The sequence below is a fragment of the Neodiprion virginianus genome, chromosome 4 (assembly GCF_021901495.1).
Source record: "Neodiprion virginianus isolate iyNeoVirg1 chromosome 4, iyNeoVirg1.1, whole genome shotgun sequence".
NCBI lineage: Eukaryota > Metazoa > Arthropoda > Insecta > Hymenoptera > Diprionidae > Neodiprion > Neodiprion virginianus.
The window spans coordinates 2,471,668-2,485,833 of record NC_060880.1 but is presented as its reverse complement, the minus strand read 5'-3'; the positions used below and the strand labels follow the sequence as shown (position 1 = coordinate 2,485,833).

Sequence of the window (14,166 nt, the reverse complement as noted above, 5' to 3'; positions counted from 1 at the left end):
AAATTAAAATGGGTTAGACTTGATTTTTTTTGTGGAGGTAACAGGGTTCGGGTGCACAATATTTTCGCTTTGGACCCTCGGGAAATAAAAAAAAAAAAATCTAGGACATCGTTGGACTAGCAACTGAGGAAATATAAAAAAAAGTTTCCATGATTTAGCTGCATCTTTTGACCTGTTCGTTGGAGCGACTTTAGACTATGCGCAATCGGTTGCTAAATTTCGTTGATGAAATATGATTTTGTAACTGTAGGTTTCATTTAGTTGGAATAGCCTTAATCCACCTAACGCACTTTTGTAAGGCAACCAAACACGCGTGACAGAATACCGAGTAGCCTAAGAATCCTGGCACAGGCGTCGGCGAAACACATCGGTATACATTATAGGTATGCCTTATGTATACCGATACGATGTATTCACTCCAATTTTCCGGCTAATAGGATTAGCGCTTACTGACAGATAATATATTAAAAGTTGTTAGTGCACCTGTTGAGTGATGTGTGCAGTGCGTAGTACTAGACACCTTCTTTTTACTGGGAAGTAGTAAAAATTCACAAATTGCGCATACCGGCAGAGACCATAATTGTTTCATTCATATATGTATAATGCAGTAGAACGATCAGTTGATAGACACTTAACAGAAGATAGCAGAATAGTATGCAACGGTGATTTAGTTTTTGTCAACTTGCTTCGGTTTTTCGTTAATCGTCCTTAGGTTAGGAAGGAATTCCAGTGTAATGACCACTGATACTATATGCATATCACTGGTAATGACAAAGAGGTTAGGATGGTTATTGTTATTTTACATTTAGTTACGTTGGGTAATAAACACAATTTGAAAATTCATCGCTTTATTGAATTGCAGGCGTTTCGTTTTTTTTTTTTTTTTTGTTTGCCAATTAATCGTTCTAAAATTATCACATTACAGATACGAATGGCCTCATCATACACAATCCTATGATGCGTTTTCCACTGAATCAAAAAACCACAGTAAAAGACTCTGCCAACACAAATTACTTGTTAGACGATATGGATCCGTTGCTAAGATCGGCAGGTATAAGTGATGTGTCCATAAAAATCTGAGGATAATACTCAATATCATGGTGCGGAATTTCTCAAGAAAGAAAAAACAGGTGATCATCTGTACAAGCTTCTTAATTTCGTATGGTATTCATCGCAGATCGATGTCTACAAGATACAAGATACAATACAAGAACCTAAGATCTGCCTCTGATTTCACAGGACACTGTAGCCTGATGTTCTCGAAGCCATATCTGACATGAGCTTGGTACCGAAAACAACAGTACCGACGCCGAAGTCAAACTCTGAAAGCCTGTTGCCTAAAGCTGGTGAGGAAAAGTTTCTATCAGTTTCTTACAAAAATAAGATAATGAGTCCTCCACAGGACCTATATCGCATTTTTCCATTTCTGCAATAAGTCGCAGGAGTGTTTGTTCGATTTTACATTTTCTGATTGACATGGAAAATATTTGAAGACTGGGTCTTGCAGATCTATCAGAACAAAACCACCCCATGGAACGTCCCCATTGTACATGCTGAAGCACGATTCATCTGCATCTGACATATATCATGTATGATTACTTGGATATATCGTCAGAGTTGAGCCTTAATTTTTTTTTTTTTTTTTGCTATTTTTGGGCTGCAGAAACCTTAAGTCTCAGAATCGATTCCTAGGAGCATTTTCCGATTAACCGAGGCCTCAGGATCCCAAAAAACTCTATTTTTTCATTTCTTGATTTACTGATCCCAGCAACTTTAGACTACATGCACAGTTGTTTTATTCCTCCACAAAATTACGTCGATATAGGACACAAACAAATGGATTTCAGGGTTTTGACAAATCGCTCAAGATTTCGCAATAATGCGAACGTTGTCGAAGAATTACATACCCGTGTTTTTGCGTTAGAAAAAGGTGGTGTACATTTGACAAAGTAGCCTACAATAAGGCGCTCTAGAACTCCAGTCGTATTGCCTTCAAATAGGCGCTTCAGTTTCGAGTAAATCTGCTTGCCTGTAATTAGGTGCTTTCACTTTGAGTAAGTTTAATTATCTGATACCAGGCGCTTGTACTATCAAGCTATGCGTAAAGTGAACTGCGGTGACTTACGGTAAGAAGCGGGCGTAAATACTTTACTCCAAAAACCGACCCCCAGGGTTTCAGGTCTATTGATACCGAAAATATTAAATTGAGAATCAAATTATTGAAAACTGTATTCAGGAAGGCTCGAATCTGTCTCGCTAATGACACTAATCTAGTCCAGAACTTAATTATTAATCAAGAACGTAATTATTTGTAAATGATCTTATTGGTAATTATTTGAAATTGTAACAAATCAGAGAGAGTTAAGATTCCGACTAAGATCCATCCACGCGAAAGATTAATATTACCAAGCAGAGAAATTGAGCTTGAAAAGTCACCTCTCGCTTTAAATCGTAATTCATTCCTTACGTTGGTCCGGGTTAGTCGAGGTCGAAATCCTATGAATATTAATGCCACATATTAATCTCAATTGCATCGTCGTGTGCCGCCGAGATCACGCCCGAATTTTCACGGTGAATTAAATCCATCACGGACCTGCCCTCATTTGTCATACATAGTGCTTCTAAGGTGTCGTAACTCATACTTCCTCGTCACGACGTTCTGAAAACGACCGTATTCTAATTCAAACTACTTTTTTCATTCAGCTAAGCTGTCGCATGCTAGGCTAGTTGTAAAAATTTAAATTTCCATAATTCTCCAAAGAACCGTTCCGTCGAATAAACTCTTTGTTGTTTTTTTTTTTTTTTAGTCTTTTAATTGCTGACCGTCGAATATTGGTCATTTTTCTTCGAACGATGAACGAGACCATCCGATCTATGAGGCATTCTTATTACAGGCAGATCGCACCCACGGTGCACGACCAGAGACGATGCATCCAAGGGACACAGCTGCAGATGGTTCGAGTTTTGGTGGGGACCAAAGAAGTCGGGGCCCGCGCTTACGATTACTCACATGTGTATAGGAAGGTGCGCGTCGATCACTTTGCCCTGGTATACCTGTGGAGGATCTCCGGTACCGGACGGGATCTACTTAGGCCCGAAGGCTCGGCGCGATTCAGTAGACCCGTTGACGTCCGCACTTCGCCCAGTCTGCTACCAGCTTCGTTTCAATTCGAATTGGCGACAATCTCTGCAGTACGCACCGAAAACGACAGTTGATCATCCTCTGCCCCCCACCGGACACGAAGAAATTATTTGACGAGCTGATCACGTACGATCAGGTAAGTGATACACCGTCTCGTCACACGGTTATTTTTCAACAGTCATTCGTACATACGAATGCATTTACCGAACGGTTTTCCCGCACGAGAATTTAAGTCATACGCATACAGCCCCAAATTTTCTTAGTCCTATTGCATACGGGAGGAGATTTGAATTTGTTGATGAAAATACGGTTAATGATCGGACGTTACCTGTGAGTTTGTATATTAAATCGCGCCTCGGAGGTTTACCCGTTATCCGTCCCATTTAGTGTAAAAATCGAAAATTTATTCAGATTATTTTTAATACTTGTGGAAACTGTGATTAAATTTTTATCAATCCTGTCGTTTATAATACTTGTTTACGAGTATTGATAATTACTCCAACTACCTGCAAACGTCCACGATGCACTTCTTTTCATGTGCTTAGAGAATGTAGTATCCCTTTATTAATTGTTCTAAAGGATACTCTTGAAGAATCTTGATTTGAAAACTTTCATTTATAACTACGACTTGAATACGAATATACTATGGCAAAAAATCTATCCGGCTAGGTAACAGGTGGAGAACCACACTTGAAACCAGTAAAAATGACATTTGATGCAGACATTTACGAGTGGTGATAATGTTTGTTTTAACCTTTCGGCAACGAAATCGTTTCGGTTTGCATTCTTCTAACTCATCGTCAGCCCAGCGATGAAATTATATGGTATCAATCTTGCCGTGCAAGATAGAGCAATGCCAATTGCATACCTGCGTAGGTGGATTAAAATTCACCGAATCCGATTGGGGGTTTGGAAAACTCCATTGATTGAGCTCTCTATGACCCAATTACATCTAATGGGAAATATTATCGATAGGATCGAAAAAGACCAATACAAACATAATTACAAAGTGATTAGGTCCATTAGCAGAGGTAGAACACAGCAGATATCCTTGTCGGAATTCAGATCGACGGAAAAAAAACCAGATCTGCTACAGTTTTTCTTGCATACCGGAGTCAAATGTTGACCGAATGACAAATTATTAGAAACAGGTTTACCATGTAAGCGTGTAATAAATAAGGATTAGAATACTAACGGAAATCATATTCGTCGAGCGTTTGATAAAGGTGTATTATCGAGTCGTTAGATAGACGAGGAGATACTTTTAAGCTGGATTCTTGTTTACCGACGTAAAAAGAATGCCGAAAGTTAGAGCAAAATTAATTTCCCATCAGTTTATCGTGATAAACAACAATGAACTCAATTCTTAATTAGACAATTGGAATAACAGGGTATCTAAAAGCTTTAAGAAGGATTCTCCTTCGCGTTTCAATTAATCCCATGTTTTGTTGTTCGGTAGTAAAACCAATATCGATCAAAGATCCCCGTCGCGCCTGGTTGTGCGGGCGGGTCCATTAGCGTTTCAACCTTTTCCAATTGAATTGTCTGAACGCCATTAGCACAGAGCGCTAATTGATAAATTTCCCTGAAAGCTAACGACCTTCATTTAAATTCAATCGAAATATCCGTCACCGAGAATACAAACACGAGCTCGCTTGCTCGCTCCTACGACTCTGGACTACTAATAGCAAACAAACCGATGATGTGTTGCCGATCCAGCGTTCACCCAATGAGGCCCGTCGGGTTGTCGACAGAATCTCGCAGATTCTCGACTTTCCATCGGCGTGAGATCAACTCCGGAACGATATCGCTTTTACAAGAGTATCCGGATTCGAAAATTGCGTTAGTAACGCATGCCTACCGCTGCAGTTGCATTCGGTAAAATATGTTAAAAATTCCGGCTCTATAACTTGTTTACACGATTTGCGCAAAGCAAGCCGACCGATCATCGGGCTGTTTTCAAAGCTGCTGGCGTAGTTGTTGAAATTTTATGACGACCATCTCGCACTGTAATAACAATAATATTTAAAGTATCAGTTGCAGCCGTGATAGTAGTCAAACATTGAAACAGCTCGTGACTCGTTATTCTGGTATTCGGACATCGTATCAACGCCTCTACAGTAATTGATGTACATAATATGGATGCAGGTATAGGTGTACATAGATAGGTACATATCTGCTGTCTCATCATCGCGACAACTGTTCTTTGATACATTTTGTTTTTTTTTTTTACTTATTTTTTATCCGCAGTTCTTTGACTGGTATGAATAATGAATCGCGCAAACTGTTATTACGTTTCACGGCGTGTACGATTCTACCGCAGGATCACGATATCCTCTGAAGGGATTCGTCGCAACCTTCGCGCAATGAAGATATTTCGATCTAAAAATAAATTCACTTTGCACATAAAAAGGGAAGTAATCATCAACGACCTCGGTCCACCGTCACGTGTCCGTTGTGGTTTTTTCGATGCATCGCTGGACCTCTTCAGCATTTGCATTCGTTCCTGATGTCAACTCTAAAAGTAGAAGTTGAACGATTAAAGGCTCGTGAGATCCTCGTCCCTGCTGCAGAAACAGGCGAAAAATTACATTAACCAGCCATGAAAAAAAAAAATGTTCTTTTTGCCTTGTTCATCATCTTTGCCGTTAATCGCTTGGTAACTTGTAATTAACGCTTGTCCCATAACTCGGCAATTATTTCTTTAGCCAATCACTCATATGGTCGTCCTCTTCCTTTTGCTTGTCGGGATTTGGAATAAAAGCTTTTAGCGAGTTTAACATTCACGGTGCTTTACTTAGTTTCGATAATCGCGCGTTTATCCTAAGCGCGTAAGTCATCGACCCCATCAATCGAACGCGTTATAATATAAAGAGGTTCGTCGTTGATTCTTTCCTGTTGAGCTTTTGTCACGAATCAACGACATTCCCATACTAGTTTAGCAAGCTCAAAATACCAAATAAATTGCTGGAGAGTGAGAACAGGTTCGTCGTTTCGATACACTGCACAGACAGACGTGCCGGTATCGCGCTTCGAAATTCACCGCAGACGTTAATCGGTCTGCGGACGAATCGAGAATAAAGTAATAAGGGGGTGCATTGCTCGATTCGGGAGACGGTGATCCTTGTTTTAAGCCACTCCCGAAGGCCAACCGGTTCTTTGTTCTGCATTTTTGACATATACGCGTACGACGCGATGATGAAGAGAGTGCAGTTTCCAAACTACGAGGAACGCACCGCGTTATATGCTGCGGTATGAAGTATGTGGAAATTCGATTCAACCTCAGAGTTTGTTACGATTGTTACGTTCTGAATTGGTGCCTTTACGCCTTACGATAATTCACCTCCTTAATCAGGCATCGTGCTCGTAAATTATACGCGAGGACACACGTGCAGTTTACGGTTTGGGAACAACGGTTATCACATCGTGACTTAGTCTGCTCCCCGATCGTTTGCGGCTTTATTGCACAAGTGCAGAGCGGCGCAGGGTCCGAATCCTTGTGAAGGCGATCGAGTTATTTTATTTATTTTTTTTTCTCCTCGTTCGTTATCGGGAGGGCGAGAGAAATTTTTCTCAACATCGTTAAGATAATTATACACGTTGGGCGCGGTCGAATTGCAAGTGAAAGCACCGGTACAAGGACGCGTAATTTGGGTGTATAATATCTGCACGGTTGCAGCTTCTTCTCCATCGCGAAACAAAATTTGCATCTCCGAATCTCTGAGCGCCACCGGAATGGCTTTTAGAACGATAATATTGAAATATAAAATGCTAATTGTCTGAACTACGGCTGGTTATACGTACCTACATATATATATACATATATATATATATATCTTAAGGCCCGCAAAGTGGGCCTAATTTTAGGTGTACCGTATATACATCCGCGGACTGTTGTACGTACGTGAGGTATTGACTAATTAGCTTGCACCTCGACATGGGCCCAACCCAAGACCGTAATCTTTGATCCGTCTAACTTGTTAATGCCGTCTCGATCTCTGCAGCAGTGATCAATTGTATTTTTATTCTCGCCCCGCTCGGAATATATAGGTTTATAATTTATATGTATGTGTTTTAAGATACCGGTTGTTTTTTTTTTTTTTTATCGCGGGGTTAGAGATTGTTATTGAACACGGGTTACGCGGTTCGACGAGGCCTTTGGTTCCCTCCCTATGCAGCGGCGATTATAGTTGCGAATATTCCGGACCTTGCGGGTCATTTTCAATACAGCGAACTCTGTGTCGGCCAGGCTCGTACGATTTTCTTGGCATCTATATATACGTAGGTTTTACTTGTCCTCGTATTGTACGACAATGAGGATAGACTGCTACCTTGTCTGCGTTGCACGCGTGCACGAAAGCTTTGCGCAATACGCACTTTGGTTATTATTCAAGACTCGAATGAAATCAAACGGCATGAAATCAAGGGCGGGAGAATAGAATTTTCTATTCCATGTCACCATAGCTGAGGCTAATATTATAACGCGAAAAACGTGCCCATTGTATTTATAATATGCGATGAAATACCCGCTGCGCATCCAATTCAATGAAATCGACTTGCGATTAGTTCGGAGCATCCTTGCATTTGGTCAAGGTTTGTTTATTTGAAACATATACCAGAGAATGTTTCATTAGCATCTTTATTACTGTTCTACATGTTTCCTCCGGTTTTTCAATTTCACACCACAATGTCGTTACGGCTTGGAAATTTGCCTATTTACAGTAATGTTCATTAATGTCTTGGGCTTTCGGCTAACTTGTTTTCCGCCCTAAAAAAACGCAAGTCTCGATTCCATACGAATTATGTGACAACGACTGGCGATGCAGCCTACGTGAGATATTGGGAGTCATTGTCACACAATTCGTATGGAATCGAGACTCGCGTTTTGTTTCGGACTAAAAACAAGTTACCCGGAAGCCCAAGGCGTTAATGAAAACTTCTGTACATACGTTCTACGTATAAAGCTCACCAGTCCTGTGTAGTTTCAACAAGTCGACACAGCTCTGGACTGATGTGTGCGTTGATACAGGCACATTCAACTTTTTACTACAAATATTAGTTTTGGCACATTCTTGGACCGTTAATTCGCCAGCTGTAGCGGAAAAGTTGGCAAAAAAGGATATTAAAGAATGAAGGTTACATTCCCGGTTAGTTATAGCGGATTCTCCTACCTTTTACAAAGATGCTTTTCTAAAGCGATTCCTCACGCTGTCCGAAATCCGGTTGAGAATCGATTGATCCTTTACGTTGAAAAAGGAATTTTGTATATATTTTTGCAAATAATAATACATGTACAGTGACCATTATTGTACCCACGGGCAATTTTGTTCTTATCTAAAGACAAGGTGATTTTATTTTCAAAGGTAATACAAACCGCACGGAAACCGGTTTCAAATATATGGCGCTTATTTAATACCCTTTTAATACATCTACGATGCATATACACCGCCGCAGACGTGTCGAGTGCCACTAAACCTTGTCAAAGGCATAGATCATCGGAAATACCAGAATATCCTATATGTATATGTGTACTTACGTATACTTACGATTTCACGGTCCAACACTCGATTAGATAAATGTTACTACAAACGAAAGTTACTCCAAGTTACGCCGCGTGTGTATTATAGTTAAACGTGATTTAAAATCCTCCAAAACTAAATTTCAAATGAAATCGCGGAGAATTCGCGGAATTACTGGAATCCTATAAAGGCTCAACATATTTTTTCTCCCTCTTCTTTTTTCCCGTGTTTGATCAAAATTCACCTATGTTTAACAAATCGTTATTCAAATGAATCATCGGTAATGAATTAACCGAGATCGTTATGCCGGATATTCAACGCATCTCTCCATGGAAAAGTGGTGCGGATTGTATGTGTATGCATATACCTATACGCGGATGTGTATATTCTTTTCTCGAAAAACCGGTAATCTTCGATTGGACAGGTTGGAATGATACTTTGTTGAATATTGGAACTGAGATACCTCTTTCCTTCTCATTCTCTCTCTCTCTCTCTTCCTCTATCTTTATAAATCGGCACTGCAGAAGAATAATTGAAACACCTGAGAAATAAAGCTCCACCCAAATCGTGAAATTTATTTTACTCTCCAAAAGTGCTTATTAAAGTTCGTTCGTTGGGGGCACAGAGAGCCTCAGATTAGCATATATTATTATACTAAACTGGTGCTACTCAACGCGGCTAGTAATTTCGGGCCAAGTTACCGAGGATTAAAGTCATAAATTCACGGTAATATCCACCGGATGTCATAAGTGCCGTGTACAGCGATAAATAACACGTGCAAGACTTGCTTCCTGATGGGTTGAAGGAATCATCGTGAACTGATATGGCGCAATCAAGTAGATGGTCAGCGACGAATATTCTAACGGTACTGATGACGTATGTCTAAATTTAGTATATTTTCAAGTTCTTTGAGTGGAACGTTCGCCCGTTGTAAAGACTCCTACAAAATCGAGGATCTGAAAATCATGTCGTCGATGATGATGCGTGTCAAGCTTGACTGTAATTTATGCCCAATCCGAGTACGCCGAACTCTAAAAAAATACAGGCTATCTATGATACGAGAACACATTCAAATGTTGTTATAAATTAAATAAAAAGAGACGGGGAAAAAACGAAAATTGAAATTTAGATTAGGATTGTTTAATTCATACGTGTATAATCGCGAGTTAAACGGAGGCCGGACCCACGCAGAATTTTATGCGAAAGCGAATGATCGATAGGCGGGATAACCAGAGAACAACGCTCTCCTTACTCCCATATCGATCGACAGGTGTATGAAAATGATAATCGCAACGTTCGACATTTGAATAATTCGAATCTCTGCTCGTCGTTTACAGAGCCGCAATGGTCAACGGCCGACGAGTCCAGAGGCCTTACCTCATCGTGATCCTCTTCATCGCGCAGGTAAGCTTATCAGCTAAATCCCGCATCTCTCGATCTCAATTCTCTTCTTAATCCGATTGACATGTTTGTTTCCACGTCGTATTTTCCAGGCGCTCGATGATTCCGGAGTCAAAGGTCACGGCCGCATGATGGACCCGCCATCCCGCAACAGCATGTGGCGGTTCGGATTTCCAAATCCCGTCAATTACAACGACAACGAACTCTTCTGCGGCGGGTATGCAGGTTCGTCTTAGCTTCCAGTATCGTGTTTCTCGACTGGTCCGAGAGCCTGTAATGCGATTCGATATTCGTTATAGTTATACTCTAGTCAACGGTTTGTTTCCGTTTCTTTGAGGACAGTTCAATGGGTCCAGAACCAGGGTCAGTGCGGAGTATGTGGGGACGCCTACCACACGAGCGAGCCTCGCCCCCACGAAGCTGGAGGTGAATTCGCAAAGGGGACGATAGTCAGGCATTACACAGTCGGTCAGGTAATTTTTTTTTTTCTTTTTTTATTCCTCAAAGATGTATAATTATTTAAGTAATGACCGTGTCGAGTCAAAAGGAGAGAATTTGTCCTCGTACAACCACATTGATGTGAAAATTGCGAGGAAAATGAGAGCTGTGTAAAGGTAAATCGTATGGATTGCTGTTCCCGGATAGGAGAAATGAGTTCTGTACACCAGGCCTCGTCGCACAACGACTTGTCATAATCGCAAATCTAATTTATCCAGGAAATAGAAATTGAGATTGAGCTGACGGCGAACCACTGGGGACGTTTCGAGCTGTATTTGTGCCCTAACAACAACCCGAACAGCGAGGCGACCCAGGAATGCTTTGACAGGTATAACTGCCCGATGCAGGAAAATGTTTTGTTCGCACTACTGACTCAAAAATCGAGAAAGAAAATGAACATTAAAAGTATTCCTTTAAAGATATCCTCTCTACTTGTCTGGAACAAATGATGTGCAGTTCGTTATTCCAACGGACAGTGACAAGAAAGCTATCTTTCGATACCAGGTCGTTTTGCCGCCATACATCACCTGCTCACAGTGTGTAATTCAGTGGAATTATTATACAGGTAATAATCACGCGATGTCGAGGTATCGGTCGTCCAAGGCAAAACGTTTCTCAACAATTCATCTTCACAGGTAACATGTGGGGACTTTGCGACAATGGAACGGAGGCTGTCGGTTGTGGACAACCTGAGACATTCAGGAATTGCGCGGATGTTAGCATAGTCACCAGCACAGCCGGAGTACCGCCACTCTTTGTGCAACAGGACAATCCGTTCTTGCTCTACTACAGAGACTATCGTGCACCGAACAATATCTTCCCATTAGTGATTAGGTAGCCGTGCTGATATATCGAGTTGCGATTTGAGAGTGTAACATTTGCACTCATTTTACGTCGATTAACTTTGCGAATATTTTAAATTCTCCAGGTCCCAAGTTTGCGTACCGACACCGCTGTACCGTCGTATTCCAGGAATGGACGAATGGTGCCAAACAAACTGCCTTCGGTATCCACCAAATTGTCCCGAAAGCATATGTCAATGCCCGTAAGCATTTTTTCGTGAATTGAAATTTGATGGACGACGTTATTGGTCGGTAAAAAATTGACCGATTGGTGGTTTGTTTGCTTGCAGAAACACTTGTGACGCTATTGGTGAAATTGAGGCTAAAGCTGGCGCTGACGTTTACTGCTTGGACAAGTGTTTGGTCTATCCATCAGATTGTCCAGCCCACCGTTGTCGCTGCTATTAAATTTTGTTTGGCACACCTTGATTAGGAACATGACGAATTGAGAATCCCTGAATTCTTCAAGCGCACCACAATGGTCTGGATTATCCCTGCACCAACGTTCATTCTAACGTTCTACACCTCTCTCAAAATTATGACGCAATCTCTCTACCGTTTCGTTTCTATTTTCCGTTAGAAAAGTTCCCACTATTACGCATTTGTACAGATCTTTTAAGCCTGGATTAAAAATACACTTGAAGAATTAACTGGCGTGGGCGTTAAAATGAGAATTAAATACTCGGGATGAGCGTTTATGACATTGTTATTTCCGCTTGGGGTTTTTAAATTGTACAATTTCATTAACATTTCCAGAGTCTATTGTCTGACCTTCGTTAATCCTCTAACTTCGATATTGTGAAGACTCTGAAAGGTGTCTTTATGGCAGGATGAATCAGAGTTTGGACGGTTATAGTTCTCTTATGGTTCTTGAACTCGATGAATTTTTTTGCTACCAAACGATTGTTTTCGTGAACCTCTGGATGCTGCACATACTCGTCAAGCTGCAGAGTTAAAAATAACATATTCATTGCCAAAAATCGAACGATTAATATGAGTTCAAGTATTTTTCCAAGGTCCTTGAATTCTAGAGACTTTCAGGTAAGTAGGGAAATGATTAACGATTGATAAATCTTGGTTCAAAATTGTGAATAACAAATACGTAGAGTAAAAAAATTCGAAACATATATAACTATACCGAAAGTTAGCGCATCGTCAAGAATATTTTCGTACCTTCATCCAGACACAATCTGTTATCTCACGATTGCATTTGGTGATTTCATAACTGCGAGGAGTGAGACAGGCGACCATGTAGATATCTGAACATCCGTAAGCGAAGCGATGTGCGTGACGGAATGAAAGAATGTGTTTGAATTCGGCTTCTATTCCAGTTTCCTCCATGACTTCTCGCTCGGCAGCGACAGTTATATCCTCACCTGATAGAATAGGACGGTTAAAAAAGTAAAATTTATACGATAATACTTGTGCTGTATTATTATTATAAAATTGAATGGCATGAGCAGACCTGGTTCGACGTAACCACCCGGAAACTTCCACATTGGGGTGACAACACTGTATTTCTCTTTGACGACCAAAATCTCGTCCGTATCTTCATTATAGACGATGGCTCCGACTCCCAGTAGAGTGTGGGCATAGGGCGGTATATTGCAGGTTTGGTCTGTGGGCAACCAGCGATAAAGGGTGACCCAGTCATCCCTCGCGTGATGAAATTTGAACCCATTTTTAGTGAGGTCCGGAATCCAATCTGACTGCTCGAGCCCCACGCGAAACCATATCGCCCTTCGGTTTTCCGTTATCCACTGGTCCAGGGAAGCTGAAGCATTTTATGACGCTGCGTTACGAAGAGGGTGGAAGAATACGACCGTCGCCAAGTAAGGTGAAAACGATTCCATGGCAAGTTTTATGAGAAGGGCGAAGGCGAGGGCGTCGAATCTGTTTCATGAATTTCAATGATAATCAGCCAATCGATGACTATGCAATATGATTTGGATGAACGAGCAAATAAGCGATAAACAACAAGAGAGCTCCTTACCTTTCAGGCATTTTGAAAACGCGCCAGAATCGCACGGCTCGAGTGTTGAATCGACGGTTATACCGTTGAAACGGTCTTTAGAGCCTTTAAATATAGAAGACGTAGCTGTGCTTCGCGCCATGTTAGATCTGCTTACATAATCTGTCACTCCTGACAATGTGGATCGTTGCGGAATTCTCAATATCTTAGCTAGTCCTACCGCGACGCTGTACATTTATCGGCTGACCGAGTGATGCCGCTGATTATCTCTTATCTGCTGCGAGTAATCATCTGCGTCTAAATATTTACGGTGGAATATAATACGCAGACTTTATAACCTATTCGCCGTAGTCTGGTCCGAAACTTCTACTCGCGAGCGACCGCATCGTCGACTAGTTTACTACGCGTTATTATTTTCTCATGCTGCGTTAATCGCATTAATTATGTAACCGTTTTTCATAGACTTGGGATCAACTTTATCACTCGTTGAATGTCTACCGACCGCTCGACGCTTGCCGGACTTTGGCAATACAACGACCACACTTGATGCTTCCCCATTCTTGCATTCGGCACGTGCCAATTATTTTTCTATAATTTGCGTATGTTACGTTAATATGCGTCGCGGGTTTAAGAGGATACCCTGGTCGATTTCAACGTTTACATAAATATCTCCAAATGTCGAAGTCCACGTATCTAAAACGCGAAAAAGGGGTCAACAGCCCAATTCTACCTGCAGTTCTGAACAAAACCACTCTAATAAATTTTCATTTAACGCAGAATAAACCGTTTCTA

The 14,166-nt window shown here is 41.1% G+C and overlaps 2 protein-coding genes across 3 annotated transcripts; one reads left to right on the top strand and one right to left on the bottom strand.

The window, feature by feature from the left end:
* The first annotated feature begins 452 nt into the window (after positions 1–452).
* On the top strand, positions 453–12,052 carry LOC124304106 (uncharacterized). Its single transcript, XM_046762142.1, has 12 exons — positions 453–778; positions 926–1,130; positions 1,240–1,346; positions 2,895–3,278; positions 9,999–10,065; positions 10,155–10,287; positions 10,405–10,535; positions 10,779–10,888; positions 10,980–11,125; positions 11,196–11,394; positions 11,489–11,605; positions 11,693–12,052. The coding sequence occupies exons 5-12, from the start codon at positions 10,006–10,008 to the stop codon at positions 11,808–11,810; spliced, it is 1,014 nt and encodes a 337-aa protein (XP_046618098.1). The 5' UTR covers positions 453–778; positions 926–1,130; positions 1,240–1,346; positions 2,895–3,278; positions 9,999–10,005; the 3' UTR covers positions 11,811–12,052.
* LOC124304107 (nucleoside diphosphate-linked moiety X motif 6) lies at positions 8,566–13,961 on the bottom strand. Of its 2 annotated transcripts, XR_006908058.1 has the most exons (6): positions 13,396–13,961; positions 12,868–13,176; positions 12,576–12,778; positions 12,174–12,346; positions 10,039–10,333; positions 8,566–9,692 (listed from the first exon to the last, which is right to left on the bottom strand). XR_006908058.1 is itself a non-coding variant. In XM_046762144.1 (5 exons), the coding sequence occupies exons 1-4, from the start codon at positions 13,607–13,609 to the stop codon at positions 12,179–12,181; spliced, it is 894 nt and encodes a 297-aa protein (XP_046618100.1). In that variant the 5' UTR covers positions 13,610–13,961; the 3' UTR covers positions 9,786–10,333; positions 12,174–12,178. The 2 variants fall into 2 exon arrangements, 1 of the variants encoding a protein (XP_046618100.1); XM_046762144.1 differs by lacking the exon at positions 8,566–9,692 and having other exon boundaries at positions 9,786–10,333.
* Positions 13,962–14,166: the final 205 nt, after the last annotated feature.